The sequence below is a fragment of the Sciurus carolinensis genome, chromosome 3 (genome assembly GCF_902686445.1).
Source record: "Sciurus carolinensis chromosome 3, mSciCar1.2, whole genome shotgun sequence".
NCBI lineage: Eukaryota > Metazoa > Chordata > Mammalia > Rodentia > Sciuridae > Sciurus > Sciurus carolinensis.
Genome location: NC_062215.1, coordinates 123,768,670 through 123,792,206, shown reverse-complemented (window position 1 = coordinate 123,792,206; position 23,537 = coordinate 123,768,670). Strand labels below are relative to the sequence as shown.

General features: G+C 40.0%; 1 protein-coding gene across 7 annotated transcripts in view; it reads left to right on the top strand.

Annotated features, from left to right (window-relative positions):
- Wipf1 (WAS/WASL interacting protein family member 1) overlaps positions 1–23,537 on the top strand; it is a 117,737-nt gene that overhangs the window by 80,741 nt on the left and 13,459 nt on the right. For 4 of the 7 annotated variants that reach the window (XM_047545299.1, XM_047545302.1, XM_047545301.1 and 1 more), the window contains 3 exons: positions 9,134–9,219; positions 12,589–12,718; positions 19,301–19,453. In XM_047545299.1, coding sequence (XP_047401255.1) covers positions 9,169–9,219; positions 12,589–12,718; positions 19,301–19,453 — 334 coding nt within the window. In that variant the 5' untranslated portion in view covers positions 9,134–9,168. Of the gene's footprint in view, positions 1–2,712; positions 2,769–6,236; positions 6,650–9,133; positions 9,220–12,588; positions 12,719–19,300; positions 19,454–23,537 lie in introns of those variants that run through there. The other 3 variants (XM_047545305.1, XM_047545304.1, XM_047545303.1) reach the window with 3 other exon arrangements.

Below are 23,537 nucleotides of genomic sequence, written 5' to 3'. Positions count from 1 at the left end.
TTCCTGACCGTTGGACAAATTTGGATATAGAAGTCAGGAAACATGTCCTTTTGGTGTAAGGTACAGTTAATTGTCCACATGACTGCCTTTGATCCTCAGTTTGGCCCACAACAGTAGGGCTTGAAAGTAGAGGGAGTCATTGGCAGTTTCAAACAAGAGTGAGGAACCAAGCACCAATTTGGAAAGAAGTTGTTGCTGTCCTGTCGCTGCAGATGTGTTAAGTTCAACTCCCAAACTAAACCATTTCTAAGCAGAGTCTGTTAGGGAAAAGACCACTTGTCTTTTAGAATAATTCTGTCCATATTGAAATGGTGCAGGGCACAACTACCACTGGACATAAAATTCTGTAGCATTCATTGTAACTGTAATATATTTGTAATATATTCATTGTAACTGTAACACTTAATATAAATGATATTTTGGCAAAAAAATCATTTAAAAGATTCAAGCCATGTAGTCAGAAAGCCACAGAGCAGGATTAAGGGTACCATTTTGCATTAAGAAAATTATCTTGGTTGTGTTTGAGAAAGCAACTTGACTTACACACCCTTTTCCCCTCAGAAAAATAGACAATCAAGCTTTAAAATTAGCAGGGCACATACAACTTTAGTCAGTAAGTACAAGTTCTTTTTAATAATTCGATGGCATAACTAGTGCATACATGACAAATGGAGATGTTATAGATAAAGAAAGGTCTGCAGAAAGATTCTAATGAAGGAAAATAGAACAACTTAGAGAGAGAGATGGAGCGGGGATGGGAATGACGAGGACAGGAAGGTGAGAGGGGCCTGAGAAGGGGAAAAGCTCTGGGGTCTGTTAGTGTGGAAACCATACTCACAGTTCACTCAAATTGTGGGTTGTAGAGTTTTACCTGTTAGCTTCAGAAAGTTTTGAAGTGGAAGATATCTAGTCACAACTCTTTTTTGTATAGGTCTGAAGAGGTTAAAGGATTTACCTAAAACCGCAGTCAGCTTGTCTTATGCTCCTTGGAAAGTTTCTCCATGGGTTACTTGTTCAGGGCTCTTCAGCTGCTCTGCCGGCTAAACGTTGAGTAGAACTCTCATGTTCAGAAACCCGCTAAGAGGAAACGTACTCCCCGGCCTCTGCAGAGTTTCACTGATTGTTGAGAAATCAAACTCTAGATCTGGCCTATAGACTGGAAGTTCCCAACCTGTGATAAAACGTAAGAGGAAGTGAGCTACCTAATTCCTGGACCCTTGGAGTTTTATGCCCTTTTGAGAGGCATAAAATACCTGTCTGTGTTTTGTGACCTTCAGTCCTAAAAATTAAAACTGAAAACAAAATACTAGAATAAGAAATGCCTTAATCGTATGCTTTTCTGATAGATTAAAAGTGCACTTCATACATGTCGCTTTACCATTCTTCTGTGATACAGGAGTTTGCCTGGTTGAGCACACCAACCACTTGGCATGGGTTATGCTCTTTACTTTTGCTTATTTTATTTTAACAAATGGCTAATACTTATTAAGCACTGCCTCATTTAACTCTTCACCCTAGTAAGTAGGTACTATTGTCCCCATCTTATTGTAGAAACTGAACTTAGGCCAGGCAATTTGCCCAAGGCCACCTAATAACTGGGTGTGGAGGAAGTTTTCTGAATTTCAAGATCTCTTTTCAGAAGTGCAACCTGAAGCCAAGGTGATAAATTGCACAATTTCTTGAGGTCCTTTCCAGTCCTGGGAATTTGGGATTGCAAATGCTTTCTTTTAATGATCACAGCAACAGTAAATATTTAAAATGATGAATCTCAAGATATTTTCCTAAAACTTTTGAACTTTTTTAGAAGTAAATTTGGTGACCCTTCTGCTTATGTTACAAGGTTATATTTTCAAAGATAGATAAATACAATATACCAAGTATGTTGACCTATACGTTGTGAGTGTGCTTACACACTGGGGAACAGGGACAGATCTTATTCCCCTGGGAAAAGTCAATGTGGTGCTGATGGTTTAGGAAGACTTTAGCATTGAAATTTGAGCCTCTTAAAGAGAGTACTTGGGAAACACTGGAAGTAGTGGGAGGAAAATCAACACTTTTTAGTTACATGGATAAAGTAAAACAGGGTTTCCTTTCTCCACCCAGAGTTGAATGACAGGTACCTTAGTTACCCAACCAAACTTCATTTCTCACAACCAAAGGGTCATGGATGTCTACAAATTTGTATTAATTTTTAAGTTAATTATGTATGATAGTGAATTAAAAAATAATTTTACTTCATAAAGCAACCTTGATTTCCTCTGCAGTGACTCTTAAGAGTAAAATTGTGAGTTTGTGTCCAAGTTCCTAGCCAACCTAATAACATTACAGATGCTAGAAAATGTCTTCTTTGAAAAATGATCTACAAGAATTCTGAAAGAAGCATGTCTGAAGGAGCCAGTACCCTCTAAAGCAGAGGCATAAACCTTTACTGTTGAGAAGATAACCTAGGCAGTCACTTAAACTATTGCTTTAAAGGCTGATCAACCGAGAAGAGGGCAAGTACATTTTGAGAAATGAGGGGGTCCATGCACAGCAAGTGTGTGTTCTACATTTAGCGCAAATGAAGAATAACAATGATAAATAACTGGGTGAGGCTGTTGATTTGCTTATAAAGGAAAGCCGGCTTCTCTTCTCTACATTTTGCTTCCTCTTTGGTATTGCTGCCTTTTCTGTTTTCTCTCTTGTTTTGATTGCCTCATTGCTCTGAACAAGGACCTTCAGCCCAAGCAGGAGAGGAATAGATAACAGCAACAAATCTTTCTGCAAAGGTATTAAGAGTTTCTAAATGGCCAAACCATGGGCTTGGTGGGTGGGGAGGCAGAGATGTTGCATGGTGACTTAAATCATAAAATAGAAACTACAGGCCACTGCAGCTGTGAGAAGATCGTGTTAAAGAAACAGGATGACTGTGGTTTACTGTGAGCATCGATTTTCCTGTTGAGCATTTTTACAGGAAGTTGAAGAACAAAGCCAAATTCATCTTAATTAGTTCTAATGGTTTTCAGATCTTGATGATATCTAAGTTTGCATCATGATCACTATACAAAAAAGAATCAAGAATAATTTTGATCAGGAATCCCAAAACTATGTGCTTTTTAAAATTCAGGATTTTAGCAGCAATTTGAGTTTGGTAAATTATTTTGTTTTTGCAGTTTACCTTGGGATGGATTCAATGTCTTAGTAATGAATGCTCTTGAAAGTATTTTTTTGTATGGTTGTAATAACTCAATATGAATTTGAACCTTGAAACACTATTTGAGTTACATGTAGCTTAAATTTCCTTCTTTTATTACCTTTTGGTCAAATAATTGTGTATGTGTGTTTGTGTGTGTGTATGTGAAATAGAGCACAGGAGACAGTGAACCCAAAGGAGGGTGTATACATATATTTATAAGCTGGAAGGGTATGTGTCAGAATAACAAGAGCTCTCTCTGGATATTATTTACCCCCAACTTTTTGTCATCTAACATTTAATTATTATTGAATGCTTCCATCATTAGCAAATACAACTTTTGTGTTTTATTTTCATTTTTGTGTTGCCTGTTGTTCTCCAAAATAAAATACAAATAAAATGGCCTTCTACTGATTCAAACTTTGTGGTAGGGTGGAATGTTTACTTTTCCTCCAATATTTTAGTTAATGTAGTATCTAACGGTGACTTTTGGCAAGATTTATAAAGCAAAATGCTTTATTTTTTCAAATAGTCCATAATAGTGATAAAACAACTGGTAAAGCTGGTTCTTATCTTTTCTGATAGTACCCTCCCGCTACCCAGGATTTGAGGCTCACCTGAGGAGTGACAGCTGTTTCCATTGGGAGATGTTGGGAATCTCTCCCCTCAAGTCCTTCTGCAGTTTAGGCCTCATGCAATGAAGTCTAAAATGAATTTTAAGTTGGCTATAAAAACTAAGAATTCATTTATTTAAATAGCCAATTGTCTTAATTCTAAGGAGATCAATCACTGTACATTCAGGAATAATTCTGCTTTCTTAGCATATTGAAGAGGAAGCCATGAGTTTCCTGGTGAATGTCTAGACTGAACTGTGGGCTGTGGTTGAGCCTCTAGTTGGCCAGGCCATTAGGGAGACTTAGTCCCCTCTGGAGCAGGTAGTGGGCTAGTGATGCTGTTTCTCACAAGGTGTTCTGGTAGTCAACATTAAATGGCTACTGAATGGGTCCAGGCTTCAAGATGCCCACCTTGGTCTGAGATCAGTGTGTGATGCAATCTAACATGAGTATTAAACCATGATGTTACGTTATAGTAAAATCAATGAACCATACAGTAAACCGTTCACAGAACTAGGACATTCTAGAATTTCTTGATATTGATGTGTACTCTGCTTGTGTGCATGTACATACCAACCAATTGTTTTTAAGTTACTATGCAAAATATTCTGCTCTGTTCTCTCAACTCATAACTTCTTTATAAAAGTTTAACGACAGATCCTTTGCCTCCCCTCAACTGTTCTTCTTTTAAAATTTGGCGATTCCTGAATGATCATTTAGTTATTAGATAAAGCTTTGACAACCACTCATATGCTAGGGATCAGGCTGATTTTTTAATTTAATTCTCTAACATCTTGACAGTTCAGATATTTTGAGTGATGGATATTGTATTCAAAAGCCATTATCCTATTTCCACAATGGATAATAAACAAATCTATATTGTTAAAACTATGTATATTAATTTCCTATGGGTGCCATAATAAGACTAGGTGGCTCAAGTAACAGAAATTTATTTTCTCACAATTCTGGAGGCTTGAAGTCCAAGATTAAGATATCAATAAGGTTGGCTTTTGCTGAAGCTTCTCCTTGGCTTACAGATGACTCCTTTTTACTTTATCTGTTCATGGTCTTCCTCTGCCTGTATACATTCCTGGTGTCTCTTCCTGTTCTCATAAGGACATCAGTAGCACTGGATTCAACTCTACAGTAATAGTCTTACTTTTAATATGATCACCTCTTTAAGGCTGTATCTCCAAACCTATCACATTTCGAGGTGCTAGGGATTAGGACTTCAGCAGATGAATTTGCAGGGGACATAATTCAGTTCCTAATGCTGTGTGTGAAAACAAAAGCCTTTTCCACCCCTGGAGTCTTCTTTGCACATATAAAACCTAGCAAAACAGATGAACGTTTGAGAAAGTGTGGCTTGTCTCCCTGTGATGATAGTTATTTAAACATTGCAATGATTTTTTTTTTAAAGAAATTACATCTAAAAATGTGTATTTTTAAAAAGTTCAGTGCCTGGAATGGGTTGGGTAGGAGGGCAAAGCTCCACACATGGTTAGTCTGTGATTGGCCAAGTGTAGGGACTCTAACAGGGTGAGCAGCAGGACAGGACAACTGATTCTGATGTAGGAGAAGACAGACTATGCTGTGGGATTCAATGCCTTAGGCCTTTCCCTTGTTCAGGGGCCACTTCTGGCCCCAGAATAGCCATGCTCTTCCTGCCATGCTGCCTTCTCCTGAGGGAAGAACTCTGGAGGCCCGGCAGCCTGAGCACCTTATTCCTACCTGGTGCAGCTTTATTTACAGACGCATAAGGCAAAGCCAGTGCCCCTCCACTAAGCCCAGCTCCATCCCTCCTCTCCCAGGTGCTCAGCAGCCTGCACACCAGCAGGACCTGTCCTCACCATCAGGGAGGTCAGATCCTGGACCCACCCACTGTGCCTTACTCTCCCAGACCCTACTGAAATCTGACACAACATTTCACTTAGTCTTCCCAGCAACTCCTCATTGAACAAAAGGAAAAGAAGACTCAGAGTGGTTCGGTTCTAGACCCAGGCTAATAGACAGCTGAGTAAGGATTCAGACCCACATTTGTTTGACTCAGGTCTAATGTTCTCACTTTTTTATTCCTGAGAACATACTGGTGTCTGGTAAAGTCCAAAGGACTCTTTCTATGACTGTTTATAAGCTCATAAAATACAGAGGATTACAAAGGAAAGTAATTATATTCAAATATACTCTTCTTTACTAATGTTTAAGCAACAAGATCTAGCAATGGACCTCAACATTGCCAGAATTTCAGAAAAGATCTGCAACACTTGTCCTATGATGAAGTATTCAGTGAAAAAGCATTGGTGAAGGAATTCTGGGGCTCTGTGATTGGTGTTCTGCATCTGTAATGGAAGGAAACGCTAAACAATTTGTATTTTTCTTCATTTGCATTCAGAAGACCCTGAGTCTATCCCTGGTCTCTGTGGATGTGAGGACCCAGGCAAGAATACCTAGTCAGCTAGGTTCTTTTTTGATACCAAGACCCTGAAGAAAGACCTACCTGGGACTCCGACGTGTGCTGTTAACCCTGTGGAAGGAGGGAACTCCACTATTCTTTCCAGACCTTGGGGTTTACTTCACTAGAGGAGTCAGAGACTGCAAGGGAAGCCAGTTCCAGTACTTCATGCTAGCAAGTCCCCTGAAAGAGTGCTGATTCTTTGCCCTTACCTCCAAGTGCAGGTGGGATGAGATGAAGAGCCATTCTGGTGGCAAGCACTTGGCCTGTGTATGTAATCCTTGGTTCTCACTCCACACATATTTAGTGAGAACCGTACTTTGTGCCAGCTACTGGGAAAACCTGGTACGGCCCACAGTCTGATGGGAAGACAGCCAAGTGGTCCTGGCGACCGGCCGAGCTTGGTGAGATGTAAGATTGGTCTTCTTTGATCCGTGTGGTGAATGACAGGATTGGAGACTGGGGTTTCACAGACTCTCCTCAAAGCCCAGCCTGGAGTAGTTCAGATCATGCCCTGTGGCTGTTCAGCTAGGAAGGAGCAAGGAGTGCATGGCAGACTTTTAGCATTGAAGTGGGTTTGGGAGTAGTTCATCTGGAAGGCAGTGAGCGATGGAGACAGGGAAGATGGCAGCAAACATCCTCAGACACAGAAGAGTAAAGAGAGAGCTTAGTTTGGCATTGGCCTCAGAAAGTGAGAGCACCCACTCACAGATCCTCTTCCCTGTTGATCTAAGGTAGCCAGGAGAGGACAGTCCCACTTCTTGCAAGACCCTGAAGCCTTTGATAGTTTCTTGCTCTTGGTTTTGCCTGGGTGTTTCTGCAAGCTGGCCATGGCCTTGGTCCTGACCCTAGTCTCAGCCAAGCCCGTTGTGGGTTCTATCACTCTAACCTTCTGATTAGCACAGTTAGCACAGTCTCCCACCCCACCCCACCTCCCTCCAATTGTGGTTCAGAAGTTTACTTATAGACCAGTTAGTGCACAGACAGTATTGAAACAGTAATGGCAGAGATTATATAATAATGAAGGAGGCCTTTGAGGACATCCTGAAAGAGTCCCCATTCGCAGTGGTCCCTGTGCTGTGCAGTACAGAAGTTCAGTTTGATCTCTGTAACCAGAAACTGATACATGCAAACCAAGCCCAAGGGGTTTCCTGTTAGTGACCAGAATCCATCCTTCCTAGGTATTAGGATAGGATGGCGGAAGGTTGGTAAACATGAAATAGAGTCTTGAGGGGCATCACGTCCCCCAGCCACATGGATGAACTGTGCCATCTCTTGGGCCCACCAGGCAGACCAGGCTGCCCCCTGCCTTGGCAAGCTGCCTTCTCCAACTGTCAATACTGTTGCTTTGGAGCAAGTTTCCTTCATAGTCAGGCCTGAGTTCAGCTTCAGATCTCTGCCCTTCCTCCTGGTCCTAGAAGACATCCAGCCCCAAGTCCTCTGAAGATCTTCCACAGCAGGAGAGCTCCTTTCATAGGGGTGCCCAACTCTGCTTACAGTACCCAGTTGGCCCCATGAGGGATGGATTGGGTCATGCCTGAAAAACCAATTTAAGGAACATATTCGAAAAGATTTCTTGTCTGAGACAGTATCTTATTAAAAAATAGCTTCCAGGCGAGTTAGCCTCCCTGAAAATGCTTGTAAAGGTGGGAGCGAAGCAAGGTAGTATAGCCCAGTGGAGGGGCAGAGACCAAAAAGCGTGGTTTGAATGAATTGCCATGGAGCCTTCTAGCGAGCGATCATTTCTCTGAGTCTTGTGTCCTCTGCTATAAATGAGCACAACCTTGCCAGCTTGCCGTGTTGCTGTGACAGTGCACACACGGCGCATGGGTCCCCCAGTCTTCAGGAAGTGATAACTGCTCCTGCTGCTTGGAGTGTTTTAAATTTCCATTTTTCTAGACAGCCCACTTGGAAAAAAAACTGTTCCCGTGGTCTTCATTCTTGTTTTCCAGTGGCTGTGACAAGTCCTTTTAGTTTTTCCCTTCCATTTCCATTCAAAGAAAGCAAGCCATCCAGCATTATTTCAGTAGAAAGTATTTATTTCAAGGTGTAAATTTTCCACATTAGCACTTAGTGGTTGAGCTAAATTAATATTTTAAGTTCTAAGAAATGGTTCTCTGCAATCAGAAGACTGTTGAGAATAAAAGGAAAATAATTCTGCTATTTGCAATTTGGGACATATGTGGCATGGAAATTGTTACTCAGTGGCTGGCGTCCCAGGCTGCCCACGGGTTTAAGGCTTAAAACTCTACAATAGGGCTTCTCAAATGTCAGTGCCTATAGACTGCCTAGGGCTGATACCAATTCAAGGGGGGCCGAGAGGAGAGGAATTAGACAGGAAGTTGTCACAGGAGCAAGTGACCAAGGGAAGCCACTTGTGCTACATTTGCTTTCCATCAAAGTTGGCCAGGATACATTCCTTTTTTTATTTTCACACTTTGAAAACAAAAATTTTTATTGCTTTAAATAGCACAAAGAGGTGAGAGAGTTAGTTTGTTGCAGAACATGCTCTGGTATAGGCAGCCAAATAAAAACAATGGTATGTCACATTTACACTTTGACATTTCTAGTACTTTAATGAAGAGTTTCTTGCTGACTCAGCTACAGGGCCCCAAACCCCCTCATTGTACTGGGGTCTGCAGCGATGAGAGTGGAATTAAGTAGGTTTGAGCACTGGATTTGACTTTCTGTCTCTTTAAGCACCTCAGTTCAGAAGCACCCTCTATTAAGGAACTTCCAAAACAGTTCTGTCTGAGCAAAGAGGAAAAGAAAGTAATCCTGTTCCTTTTAAAATTTGACCTGCATGAAGGTTATCACTTTGGTCAGAAAGTAGGGAGGAATATTAGGACAGAGTATTGCTAAGAAGTCTAACATGTGTCTGTTTTGTCTTTACAGATTTATCAAGACTGTTGAAAGCATAACCATCCAAGATGCCTGTCCCTCCCCCACCAGCGCCCCCACCGCCACCAACATTCGCATTGGTGAGTGTCTCCTCTCCACTCACTTTCTATGCATAAAGCAAGCCAAACAATATAAACCTGGCATATGAACGTGTGTTTAAGGGCATTTACATTCTGGCCTAGTTGTGATACAGCAGGCCTCACCAGGGCCCTGAGTAGGCCAAACCCTGAGACCACCGAATCCAAACAGCACGAAGGGTTTGTCTGGTTAAGGTCTTTTATGAGGCATGGTATGTATGGAGTATTAGATTTCCCCTGCCGTGTCCACCAAAGGAAGCAAGACCGCCCAAGACAGGGATTTGCAGGAGCACTTTGGAGGCCAGTGAGCACTGTTTTCATACAAATGAATGCAACATCTAGCCTTTAACTGCTGGGGGGAACCATCCAGAAACACAAGTCTGTCTGCAGTGCAAGTGATGTCAAGTGTCCTTTCTTTATCTCTGTCTTCTTCCCGCCTTTTTTTTTTTTTTTTTTTTTTTTTTTTTTTTTGGTGCTGGGGATTTGAACCCAGGGCCTTGTGCTTGTGAGGCAAGCACTCTACCAACTGAGCTATTTCCCCAGCCCTTCTTCCCACTTTCTATTCACTGTTTTTGACAAATATCATACCCACCACCATCACCACCACCTCTCCCTGCCACAGACCATCCCCTTTAGTACCTATCTTTGCATTCCAGTGTTGACTTCCCAAATTTCTTCCGTGCACTTATCCTGGTCCTTTGCTAGGCCTGGTAAGGGAAGTCAGAGCATCATCTTCCAGGAAGCCACACTCCTTCACAGAGGCCTCCCCAGTGCCGAAACCATCACTGTGAAGGAAACTCACAGTGATGTACCTTCATTATTCCTGTGGGGAAACTGAGGCATGGGGAGATGAAAGTCTCTTGCTCCAGGCTGCTTTGGAACACATTTATATAATTCATCTGAGGTGAGAACTTAGTTGGGAAGAACTGAGCTTTAACCACCTCACTGTTCCTTAACGTGTGGTCCTCCACCTTGTTAGCATCCCAAGGAGATAAGCACAGAGATTGACAGCAAGTTGGGAATCATTTAGAGCAATTTGATGGTAGTCATGTGTCTGTTTCTAACATTGGATTTTGGGTTTTCTTCTAAAACCAATTCATTTTTATAATACAAAATTGTTATTTTACAAAATGTCAAACTGTGATGGATTTGAACAAAGTATTAGAAACTGGTTCTTCGAGTGAATAAGTTTGAGAACCTCTGATCTGGCTAACATGGCAGGACTAGTTTATATACCCCCAAAGTATGAACCGTATACCACTGCTGGGTAGTATATGGATTTTTTTTAAATTGTAATGCGTATGTATTTATTTTACTATGTGCTCTAAAAATTACAACTGGCATATCAAACCAAGAGTTTGATAGTGAGTTAATTTAAAAGAAAATGTTTATTGAAAAACAGTATAGAAAATAATATAGTGGGTTGACTTAATGAGAAATATTAAATTAAGACAGGTGGCCTGAGAAGATGCAAAAATCATGAACACTGTAACAGAATGGTTAAAGTTTGGGAAACCCTTGTTTATCCTACCAACTCATTTCTATCCATTATTACCTAACTCAAAGCAAGAGCTAGAGAAATAAGATACAGAGAGGAGAAAAGGGAAAGGTAGGTTGGGACTTTGCCCTGTGGAGCAGTGCAGGTAAGGGCCCTGGCCTGCACACGAGAGAACACAACATCCAAGGAGGTCAGGTGTGAAAATAAATTTTGAAGTAGAACAGAAGGCCGGTGAAGGTTGTTGATCCCAAATTGCTCAGACATCCAGTGTGGACACATCCATTAAGCCCCTGGGCCTTAGTTTATTTTCGTTCTTAAAAATGAAGACAGTAGGTAGTTTATAAAGCTGGAAGTACAGCTAAGAAGCTCTTCATAGGCTGCTCCCAGGGAGTGTTCGGGGCAGGTGGAGAAGGGGCATTATAGAGGCCATATTTACCCTTCTGTCAGATTGTAGGGAGATCCTAGAGTCAGACTGCCAGGATTTGGATCCTGTAACTGGTGATTGGGGCAAATGATTTAACCTCCCTATATCTCAGTTTCTTTGTCTCTAAAATAGAAATAATAACCCATAGGGTTGGTGAAGACTAAATGAAATAATACACATAAAGTGCTAAAAAAAAAAACCAGTGCCTGAGCCAGAATAAAAACTATATAAATGTTAACTGTTATTATCATAAGAAAGTAATATTTTATGATTTAATTATTTTAAGATGCTTCCAACTTAACATGGAGTAATCCTGTGCAGCCCCCTTCAGGGTTCTTCTGAGCACTCCCTCTGCCTCTGTCTCTGATAATGAAGGCTGGCTAAGATCAAGCCACACACTTCTCCAGTTTCACCTCTTCTATTCCTGACTCACTTATCTGAAGTCACATCCCTTTCGGAAGGGCTAAGACAACCCCGCAGGACCCTCAGGTCTGCTGGATGACCTTGGTCTTTGCAGCAGTCACCCTCACCCTGGAACCAGGCAAGGCCCAGCCAGTCCAAGTGTGACAGACACAGGCAGATGCCTACTTCCAAGCCCATATGCTGTTTCTGAGTGTCCCCACTCCTAAAATAACCCTGAAGGAACAAGATCCCAACTTCATAGCAAGGAGCTTTCCCAGGAACTCTGAAATACAGGAAAACGCCCATTTAAAGCAGTGCTTTTATCCACTCTGCAATTTTAGTGAGCCAAACCTTTAAAGGGATTGAACATCAGACCCACCTTAGGTCAAAGGGACATAAGGGAACTTCTTGGGGTAATAAAAATGTTCTATATCTTGATTGTGGTGGTAGTTACACAATTATATACATCTGTCAAGACTCATAGAACCGTAAACTAAAAGGATGATTTCACTATACATACATTGTATCTCAATAAATATGACTTAATTTTTTAAAAAAAGCCTCTCTGTCAGTATATTCAAAGGAAATTGTTTTCTAAAACTGTAGTTGGTTAGAGACCATTTTTCCCTTACACCAGGTTAATTATGAAATATGGGAAAGGGATCCTGTTCTTCAGGACCCACCCTGGAGAATGAAGCCTAGTCTCATCCTGCAGAATCCTCTCAGACTTCAAGTTCCCTTCTTGTGTGTAGCTGTCACCCTACCTTGGCTCTGTTGGTTAAGGCTAGACTATGACCTGAATCTTTAGAGAATTTTATCGGGGACTAACTCTTCCTGCCTTGAAAATGAAAGCAATTTATTGCTATATCTGCTCCCAAACATCTGGGTCTTAAAAAGAATGACATGGAGTCTAAAACTTGTGGAGAATTTACAGGCTATCGCCAAGAACCTTAATAACAAGCTTCCAATATCCTGCCAATCCAGCTGAGTATTATAGTGCATGATTTTAATCCAAAGCCACATACGAGTTTCTGTGATTTCTTTTCAGGCCAATACAGAGAAGCCTACCTTGAATAAGACTGAGCAGGCTGGAAGAAATGCTCTTCTCTCTGACATCAACAAAGGGAAGAAACTAAAGAAGACGGTCACCAATGACAGAAGTGCACCAATATTGGACAGTAAGTGAAAAATCTATTTTCAACAGAGATAAATGGTTTGTGGCCTAACAATCAACCCAACACCTCCCACCAAAAAAAAAAAAAATTAACAACAGCTGCAAAGCTTGCAAAATAAGTGACTGCATCACTCATTGTAGGCCACAGCTTTGGCTTGCATTCCCCTCTAATGCTGCAGGAAGCCAGTATAATAATTCTTTGTCCAAGGCATACACAGCAGTGATTCTCTGAATTATTCACACTTTTTGGAGGTTAACTCGTTGCTCCTGGCACCACAGATCTGGAGGCAGCATGAAATATGGAAAGTGGCCTAGCCTTGGAGTCAAAGCATGTGGGTCCAGGTCCTGGCACATCCATCATGTACCATCTCCAAGCCCGTGGTCTTCATATGAGAAGATGGTACTTGTCCTAGTGCCTTGCAAGTTTGTTGTGAGCTTAAGACAAGATAGCCTTTGTAAAAGGACTTTGTAATCTGGAAGGTCTAATTCTAGTGTAAGATATGATTACTGGGAGCTTGGAGAGGAGAAACGAGATCATGACTTTGCTTGTCTATCCATCTGAATCTGAGATACTTTCTGCAACAAGGCAGGGTACATATAAACAGGCGAGTACCCACAGTCAGAGACTGCTCATTAACATTTACAACTGAATGAAAATCATCCACCACTAGAACCTACTAATAATTTATAATCAGGTCCTGAGACTGTCCTTTCACATCCCTAGACCTTTCCTCTGCTCATCAGATGTCCCCAAGATTTATCCTAGACCACAGATGCCATTAGAACTCAATAGGAAATAGATCCACCTTCCAAAAAATCACCAAATGGAGCTTTGTAGACCAGTGAAGTTTTAGGGTTTTAGTCAAGTAGAGGATTAGAAGTTTTGGGAGGAATTACTGGAGAAAGTGCCTAATGGGTAGAGAAGGAAGAAGGGTCAGTCAGAATTAGATGAGAACATAAGTGTGGGAGAAAAGATGATCAAGATAAGGCTTCTGAATGCTTCTCAAGCAAGGTGATGAAAATCAGAATGTTCCATCCATCAAAAAAGGAACTAGGGGGTTTTGATTCTTGACAGACTGACCTATAGGTCAAAATGCCCATCAGAGTCACAAAATTCTCAGTACAATCAATTATATCAGGGAACCTTGGTCCAGCAACCGTCTGAGTTGTGGTCCCTGATATGGAGCAAGCTACTGAACTCTAGGACAGAGGTCAGCAGCTCTCTCCGTTATGAGAGGGAGCATAGGACCGTGAAGAGATGGGTGTGAATTCCCCACCAATGTCAAAAGAACCTGAACAGCATGGACCTAATCCTGAATCCACTAGTGGAAACTCACTGCATCCTTCAAGGTCCCCTCAACTGTTAGTTCCTCTACCCCCCAGATGCTTTGTGATGTTTCAGAGTGCGCTTCACTTGGTGGAAGCGAGACGCAACTGGATGCATGCCTTTGTCATCCCTGCACCTATCCTGCAACCACAAGCTCTTTGCAAGTGGCAGAGCTCATCCATGGTGTTGTATGTGTCTACATGTGCAACCTCCTTGGGCTCTATATTAAAATATGGAACATGATTATGCATGATAGCTCTTAAATTCATCCCTGTCCTACAGTTTTCACAAAATGACCGGGAACCCGTTAGCTAGCCTCAATTTTAGCTTTTGTATTAGTCCTTTTTTTTTTTTTTTTTTTTTTCCCAGATACAGAGTCTTGCTAAGTCACCAGGTAAGCCTCCAGCTCCTGCCTCAGCCTTTCAAGTAGCTGAGATGATGAGCATGTGCCACTATGCCTGGCTCCATTTCTGTTACTAAATGAAATATGTGGCACTGGGTACTTCAATAAAAGAAAAGACTCTTAATTAGTTCATAGTTTTGGAAGTTCAAGGGCATGGCGCTGGCATCAGCGTGGCTCTGGTGAGGACCTTGTGGCAGATGGGATCACAGTGGTGGGAGCACAGGCAAAACAAGAAGCCAGAGGGAGGGGAGGGACCAGTCTTGCTTTCTTTAATAACCACCCTCTCTCAAGAACTTACCGGAGTCCCACAAGAACTACTTAAATTCCTTCTGAGGGCAGTGCCCCAGTGACCTTATGACTTCCCACTAGGCCCCACCTCTTAAAGGTCCCACCACCATTCACCTTGCCACACTGAGGACCAAGCTTTCAACACGTGAACCTTTAGGAGATACACATAAGCCATGTCCAAACCATAGCGCTTCTCTATTTGAAAGATGGACAAGTGTTCCAGGTTACGAACACTGATGGATGTTATCTCATTGTATAGCAATCTCTGAATTTTCAGTACCACATGAATGTCCTGTGCAGCATTTTCAAATGTATTATTCATTAATAAATAGTGTTTGAATGACAAGGGCAATGTTAATATTATTGGTAACAATTAAAACTGATTAAATGTTTTTATGTGAAAGCAATTCTGCTTACACTTTGGAAATTGTTATTCTAATATGATTGATCTATTAGGTGAAGTAATCATCAGTTCATTACCAGATTATTTCTTCTATCAGCAGAGCTACCAAAAGCATCTCCAAAGCCCCACACCTGGAAAAGATGGAGAGCTAACACCAACGTATGAGAAATCTATTGCAGAAAAAAAGAAGTACTAATGAATAAAATTAGAACTCCAAAAACAGATAAAAGAATAAAAAAAGATTTTCTAAAATCAAGGCTAGTATAATGAAGGTACATTTACATTTAAAATATTTTAAAATCTTATATTAATTTTTCTAAGAAAGCATAAATTTACCAAACTTCACTTAGGAAGCCTCACTGAGTGAGGAAAAACATGAAAACTTATCAATTATTTTTTCTCCAAAAAGTTTTAGAGCCAGTTGATTTTATTTGAAAATTCCTTCAAATTTTTAAGAAACAGCTAATTCAAATGCTGTATAAATCATTCCCAAACAGGAAGAGATGGAAAGCTAGCTGGATAATAGGTGGAATGAAACCATTATCATCCTAGTGGTGGTCAAAATCTGGCAAAGGCAGCACGCAGAAAAGAAAGTTGTGCATTAATAATTTGCAGTTGGAGGTGATTTTTACCTCCCAGCGGCATGCAGCAATGTCTGAAGACATTTTTCTAAATCTTCCTTGTTTTTCCTTTTTTTTGGTGCTGGGATAAAATCCAAGGTCAGTGCATGCCAGGCAAGTGCCGTCCACTGAGCTGCATGACAGCCCCTGGAGACATTTTTAGTTGTCACACCTTTGGTGGAGGTGGGGGAAGCCTCCTGTGTAGAGGCCAGAGATGTGTAGACATTTTATAAAGAAGAAGAAGCCACCCACATCAAAGAATCATCAAAAACAAAACATCAGTACAGTAGTTCCAGAATGAAGCTCCACCATAGACCATTTACAATCATGGGTGGGAGAATACTGAGTAAAACCCAAAACATCTAATTCAATAATGTGTTAGAAGAATAATTCACCAAAACCAAGGTTTTCCCCATTTTTAATTCTTGATTGAACATCTATTTATCCATCATATCAAATAACAAAAACCGTATAATCACCTTAAATCTTGTTTTAATTTGCTCTATTTAGTTATACATGACAGTAGAATGCATTTTGATTCATTGTACACAAATGGAGTACAGTTTTTCATTTCTCTGGTTGTACACATTGTAAGTTACACCATTCATACAATCATACATGTATACAGGGTAATGATGTCCATCTCATTCCTCCATCTCTCCCACCCCCCTGTCTTCTCCTCTTCCCTCATTCCCCTCTACCCAATCCAAATTTCCTCCAATCTTCCCTTATCCCACCCCCCATTATGTATCAGCATCCACTTATCAGAGAAAACATTTGGCCTTTGGTTTTTTTGGGATTGGCTTATCTCACTTAGCATGATATTCTCCAGCTCCATCCATTTACCCACAAATGCCATAATTTTATTCTTCTTTAAGTCTCTTTCTCTCTATATATATACACCACAGTTTCTTTATCCATTCATCTATTGAAGAACAACTAGGTTGGTTCCACAAGTTAGCTATTGTGAATTGAGCTGTTATAAACATTGATTATGGTTGCATCACTGTAGAATGCTGATTTTAAGTCCTTTGGGTATAAACCGAGGAGTGGGATAGCTGGGTCAAATGGTGGTTCCTTTCCAAGTTTTCTAAGAAATCTTCGTATTGCCTTCCAGAGTGGTTGCACCAATTTATATTCCCACCAGCAATGTATGAGTGTACCTTTTCCCCCACATCCCCGCCAATACATATTGTTGCTTGTATTCTTAATAATTGCCATTATGACTGGAGTGAGATGAAATCTTAGTTTTCATTTGCATTTCTCTTAATTACTAGCAATGTTGAGCATTTTTTCATATATTTGTTGATCAATTGTTTATCTTCTGTGAAGTGCCTGCTGAGTTCCTTAGCCCACTTATTCCTTGGGTTATTTGTATTTTTGGTAATCACCTTCACTCTTAAATCTGGCTCTTAAAGTGGTAAAATTCTATGCTGCAAGAAATCTCACAAACCTAAAATGGAAGGATACGTCCTAACTGTAAATTTAGAAAGGATTAAAAAAACTATTTCAAACCAATAGTTAATATTTTAACTTTGAATCATTAGACGCATTCTCATTAAAACCGAACACAGTTGTCTTTAGCAACATTAATATTTACATTGCAATAGAAATATGGACATCAAAATAATTCTCTGCATAAAACGGAAATGATATACAACTCTTAGAAAAGAGGAGGCAAAACCTTTGTTATTTACAGACCATATATCTACTAGAAAATACAAGTCATAAAGTTTTTGTACATAAATAGAGTGTAATCTCCCATTTTTCTAATTATACATATTGCAGAATCACATCAGTCATGCAGTCATACATATTACCTGAGGTTTATGTGTGATCTATCAAAATGTATAAATGTATTCTACTGTCATGTACAACTTATTAAAACAAAATTTAAAAATTATTTTTAAAAAGTTTTTGTAAATTTTAATTTGGGCTATATAGCATAGTGGCTTATTAGATAGCAAATGAAATTTCCTGATGCCAATAATAACCAACTCCAAAATATAACAGGAAAAATGTCCCTTCCACAATTTCAACAAACAAAAACATGTTCAGAGTAACTCTAACAAGAAGCATGTATAACTGGTATCACAAAAACTACAAAACTTTTCCCAAAAACCCAGAAGACATGAATAAATAGGAAAATTTACCACATTTCCACATGTGAAGCCTAAAGGTCATGAACATGTCAGTTCTTCCAGATTAATTTGTAGGTCTCACATGAAACTTACCAAAGGCTCAGAATGGTATGGGGAGTGGGGCAAGACTTTAAACAATGTTTAACCTCATAAATACAAACAAACCTACTATATAAATTATTAAAAGGGTATGATCATGGCTCTTACACAGATATAAAATGAGTGCAGAAAAATTTTGAACTTGCTAATTAATGAGGAAACCAGTATGATGTTATCAGTTTAAAGGAAAACACAAATTACCACACTTATAAAAGCATATATGTGCTGAAATGGATTATAATTAAGTGCAAAAGAAGTCAATAATCAGTTGCCATCAACTGATCACAACCAATTGGCATTTTTTGACAAATATGATCAATTTGCATTATTAGCAGTTTTCTACAACTTAAAAGAGTTATAAGATAGCTCAAAGGCAATGGGAAATAATCCAGAAGGCTAGACAGGATACCCAGTAATGGTTTTCTTTCTTCTTCTTCTTTTTTTTTTTTTTTTTTTGGTTTGGTTTTGTTTGTTTCCCATTTCAAAATAAAATATTTTATAATTTTTTTGCACAAGTGCAAAATAAAACAAAATTTCACCCTTTTCAAATTGCAAAGAATTTTTAAATTATTAAAGCCTGCTATTGATGGGACATAATTTTGCTATGTTCATATATGATTACATGACCAGTGTAACTCCACCTCATGTCCAGCCACAAAAATGAAATCCTAATTAGAATAAGTTGTACTTCATGTATGTATGTCAAAATACATTCTACTGTCATGAATATCTATAAAGAACAAATTTTTAAAAGCCTACTGTTGGACTTTGTGATATTAAAAAATTAAAATCAGCCTAAAAGGCCATCAAATAAGTGGGTGGGTAAATAAATTATAATACATTCATGTTCTAAAATGCAGGGCAATCCTGAGGCTGGAAATGTAGCTTAGTGGTTGAGCACTTGCCTAGTATACCCAAGAGCCTATCAATCCCGAGTGCCACAGGAAAAAAAACCAAAAACCAAAAAACCAAAAAAAAACCTTGGGCTCTTCCTTTGAAGATCCTTTTATACTGACTCTGTCCTACTAGATATTAGCCCATGTGGCCAGGCGGGGGATGTGGAACAAATCATCATCTCTTATACTTTCTTCCATCCCTGGGCCTCAGACTGTCCTACAGTGGAAAGAAACCCCGCTGTCCTGAGAGTAAGGAAAACCCTTAAAATCATGCTCTTGAATGAAGAAATCCCAGTGTCCACCAGAGGACAGCCTGCTCCCTGCTTCGTCATCCTGTGGTTTCCATGGGCTAAGACTGGTAGTGTACTTGGATTGGTATTTTCTTATATATATTTTCTTCCTTTTGCAGAACCAAAAGGTGCTGGTGCTGGTGCTGCTGGAGGTGGTGGCTTTGGTGGAGGAGGAGGCAGTGGTGGCACAGGAGGTGGTGGACCTCCTGGATTGGGAGGACTCTTCCAGGCTGGAATGCCGAAGCTGAGATCCACAGCCAGCAGAGATAATGGTAACCAGAGTTTCCTTCTCTGAGTAACTGAAGTTTTGGTAGTTTGGAGGCTGGTAGACCCACTAAGGCTCTGTGGCCTTTAAGACATTTTACATTGTTTGAAATGTTACCATTGTCTTCCTTCCTTCCTACCTTCCTTCCTTCCTTCCTTCCTTCCTTCCTTCCTTCTTTCCTTCCTTCCTTCCTTCCTTCCTTCCTTCCTTCCTTCCTTCCTTCCTTCCTTCCTTCCTTCCTTCTGTCCTTGCACAGTGTATTTGCCCAATGTCCTTGAAGGTAGCCTATCCTCTTGTACTTTTCTGAAGAGTGAGCTAGAGTGGGAAGGAAAGGAAGGAGCAAATGGAACTTGTCACCCCCAGGAACTCTGCCTCTGGCCTGGCAAATGCAGCTTTCTTTGTGAGGTCACCTGCCCCAGATATCTAGCAGAGCAAATAGTTGTGAGCCATTTTTGAAACGTTCTATGGAGCACTTCCTAGGGAATATAGTTACAAATTTCACTACAAAAAGTTCTTCTGCATGACAGACATTAGTATTTCAATGCCAGTGGTTCTAAGTACAGGGCAGATAACCCTTATCTGCCTGGTCCAGCCCTAGCAGGGGTCGGGGGTCCTAGGTGGATGGGAGGCATCGGCGCGGTGGAGAAACAGCACACAGAGACACCAAGTGTTCTGAGGCTGAATCTTTATTTTTCTGCAGCCTTTTTATACATTTTTTTCTTTAGTAATGATTATATCATTTTATGGTTAGTTTAAAACAAGAAAAACCTTCAAAAGTACAATCTATGCTTCTTCTCAAAGTACACATTCTCTCTGTATGACAGCCCAGACCAAAACAACCTTATTTCCCAGTTAGATTAAAACAGCCTTGTCCCCCAGGCAAACTGAGGGCACCACGATCTGCCAGCCTTCAACCTTCAGAACAAACATGTCACTAGATTTTCTGAGAAACCACCCCCACCATGAACTCCAGTGTTTAACAGTGAGAAGTTTTTACTATTATTGACAAAGGGCAAAGAAATCAACCTCTAGTTAATATTTAGTCTATTCTCTTTCATTTAATGGCCAACTACAATCTTATTTTGATTCTCAAAGAATTAGACTAAACATAGGAAAAACACAAATTATATTTATGACTAACCCAAATATTTTTATTATCTAAAGTATCTCTAGAATCAATTATTAAAACTAGGAAAGCAACAAAGGCTAAACACAGCATCCAAGCTCAGAGGAATGCCTCTTTATCCATCTATATTTAGAAATTATTATACTAAAGTAATCACAGCTCCTTTTAACTCGAGCATAGCTACAATTGTTTATTTTTATATATTTTATCTATGTATTACTACTAAATTTTTATTGTGCACTATTTTGTGTCCCAATACAGTAAAACCTTCCCAATGTTTTTCCAATAAGTTTCTAATGATATATTGAGTATTAATATTAAAAAGCAACTACACATGGAGACATGCCACACATGTGGCCCCCAAGAGGGAGGATGATCTTTAAACAGAACTGTGTCAAGTGTGAGTCCTTTACTCCAACAGAACCCTGTCAAGTATCAGAGTGGTAGGAAATAGATGTGGCACTTATCGGAAGTGCTTAAGACCAGAAGTATTTTGGATTTCAGATTTTGGAATATTTTCATATACATAATGAGATATCTTAGGGATGGGACCCAATTCTAAACACAGAATTTATGTGTATTTCATATATAGCTTATACATGTAGCCCTAAGGTGATGTTATGCAACATGTTTAATAATTTTGTGCATGAAGCAAAGTTTCGTGGTATGGAATTTTTCCACTTGTGGCATCATATCATTGCTCAAAAGTTTCAGATTTTAGGGCTGGGGATGTAGCTCAGTGGGCCTAGCATGTGCAAGGCCATGGTTCATTCTCCAGCACCATTAAAAAAGTTTTATATTTAGGAGCATTTCAGATTTAAGATTTTCAGATTAGAGATGCCCAATCTGTATTCTCTTCAGGGACCCAGGGAAACAGTCCTGCAGGATTGTCTTGAACCTGACGGGTAGAGAACAGTTGAACTTGGTCATGCCTAAACAGCATGAGGCCCTCTGCTGATTACTACAGAGGCTCAAGAAATTTTACTGTAAAACTTTTGTTTTGATAATGTTCATCGTGTTAGAAGAATCTTATTTGTAATTCTCTGAGCTTTTGAAATGTTCTCTGGAAAAGTGTGAAATTCACACATAGATCTGAGGATGAAGTCTGAATCCTCAGTTAACTATTTTAGCACTGGATGGTCCAACCTAGAAAGAGATAATGTGAGAGAGTCTATCTTATATTTAAATTTAAATTTATTTAAAACCCACCAAAAGGATTTGAGGCAGCTGACAAGTACACATATTCCTACAACAGGTAAAAAAATTAAAGCAAAAGAGAAAGAAAGAGAACGAGAGAGATGAAGGTAGAATTTAAGTGAGCACACAGAGTGGTGTGCCGGAAGACCCCTATCTGTGTTGGTGGATGGCAACTACAGCTTTCATCTGAACTTGGGAGATATAATTTACCACAAGTTGGTGATAGAATTATACAACCTAGTCAAGGAAAATACAATTTTTCCTCTAGTACTGAAGTTGAGATTTAAAAATTCTCTCTAGAGTTTATATTTCTCCACTGAATAAATCTGTCTAGGTGCTTCCTGCTGTGCCTGGTATAAAATCTGAACTCCTTTTGGTCAACAAGGCTCCTTGTGACCTGACCCTTGCTGGCCACCCAAGCTCCATACTCCCCCATACTCTGTACACCCTGGGTACCCAGGCTTCTTTTCTTGAACTTGAAGGGCCTTTGCACCTGCTGGCCTATTACCTTAAGTCCCTCTCTGCCTCATCTACCCATGGCTGGCCATTTCTTGTCAGGTCTCAGTTCACATGTCATATCTTTAAAAGAGCTGTCACTGGCCACCCCATCTGTCCTGGCCTCTCAGGTACTCTTGATTCATCATTCTCTATTGATACTTTTAACTATCTGAAAATATTTTTCACTGACTATCTCTCCCATAAGAATATAAACCACAGGAAAGCCAAATCTTTTCTATTTTATTTATTTCTCAGTCTCTAGCATCTACAATAATAACTGGCAAATAGCAGGTAAGCCATAAATATTTGATACATTAATTAGCTCATGATTGAAGTGGTAGATGTTTTAAGGCTAACCATTTTTCAGAAATGACCTGGCTTTTCAAGAGATTCTGGAGGCAGGTGTTGAAATTTTCCTTATCTTTGTTTCCCCTTTAGTTCTTCCCTAAACTTTGGTTCATTTGTTGAGCTGAAGCAATTAGCAGGCTTGTTCTTTCCTGCCAATATTGAGATGGAAGTTGTCCCAGTAGGAAAGAGTTGTGTCACCGTTGGCTTCCTTGCACCAATGTCAATTCTTTCACTTAAACTTTGTCTAAATTTTTTTTGGTGGGAGGGGCAGTACAGGCACTCAACCACTGAGCCACATCCAGCCCTATTTTGTATTTTATTTAAGAGACATGGTCTCACTGAGTTGCTTAGTACCTCGATGTTGCTGAGGTTGGCTTTGAACTTGCGATCCTCCTGCCTCAGCCTCCTGAGCCGCTAGGATTACAGGCATGTGCCACCGTGCATGGCTGTCTAAGTTTCTTTTTCCTTTCTTACTTCTTATGGTAGTCATAACTCTTCCATTAAATATCCCCCATTTGGGGGCAGTTCTTTTCAAAGGGATTATATAATTTCTATATGACAGTTTATATTGGAATAACTAATTTTTTCACCTAAAAGAATGAACTATTTTTCAAACCTGAGAGAGAGGTCCAAGGGGACAAGGATGATGGCCTAGGTAAATCATCAAAGGAAATCCCTCCTGCCCAGTCATCTTGTTCTTGTTCTCTCATAATGAAAAGGGCCTTCTCCAGAATTTTTTTTTTTTTTTTTTTTGTACCAGGGATTGAACCCAGGGCACTTAACCACTAAGCCATATTCCCTAGCCCTTCACCCCACTTTTTTTTTTTTAAACAGGTTCTCACTAAGTTGCTCAGGCTGGCTTTGAACTTGTTATTCTCCTGCCTCAGCCTCCCAAATCTCTGGGATTACAGATGTGCACCCA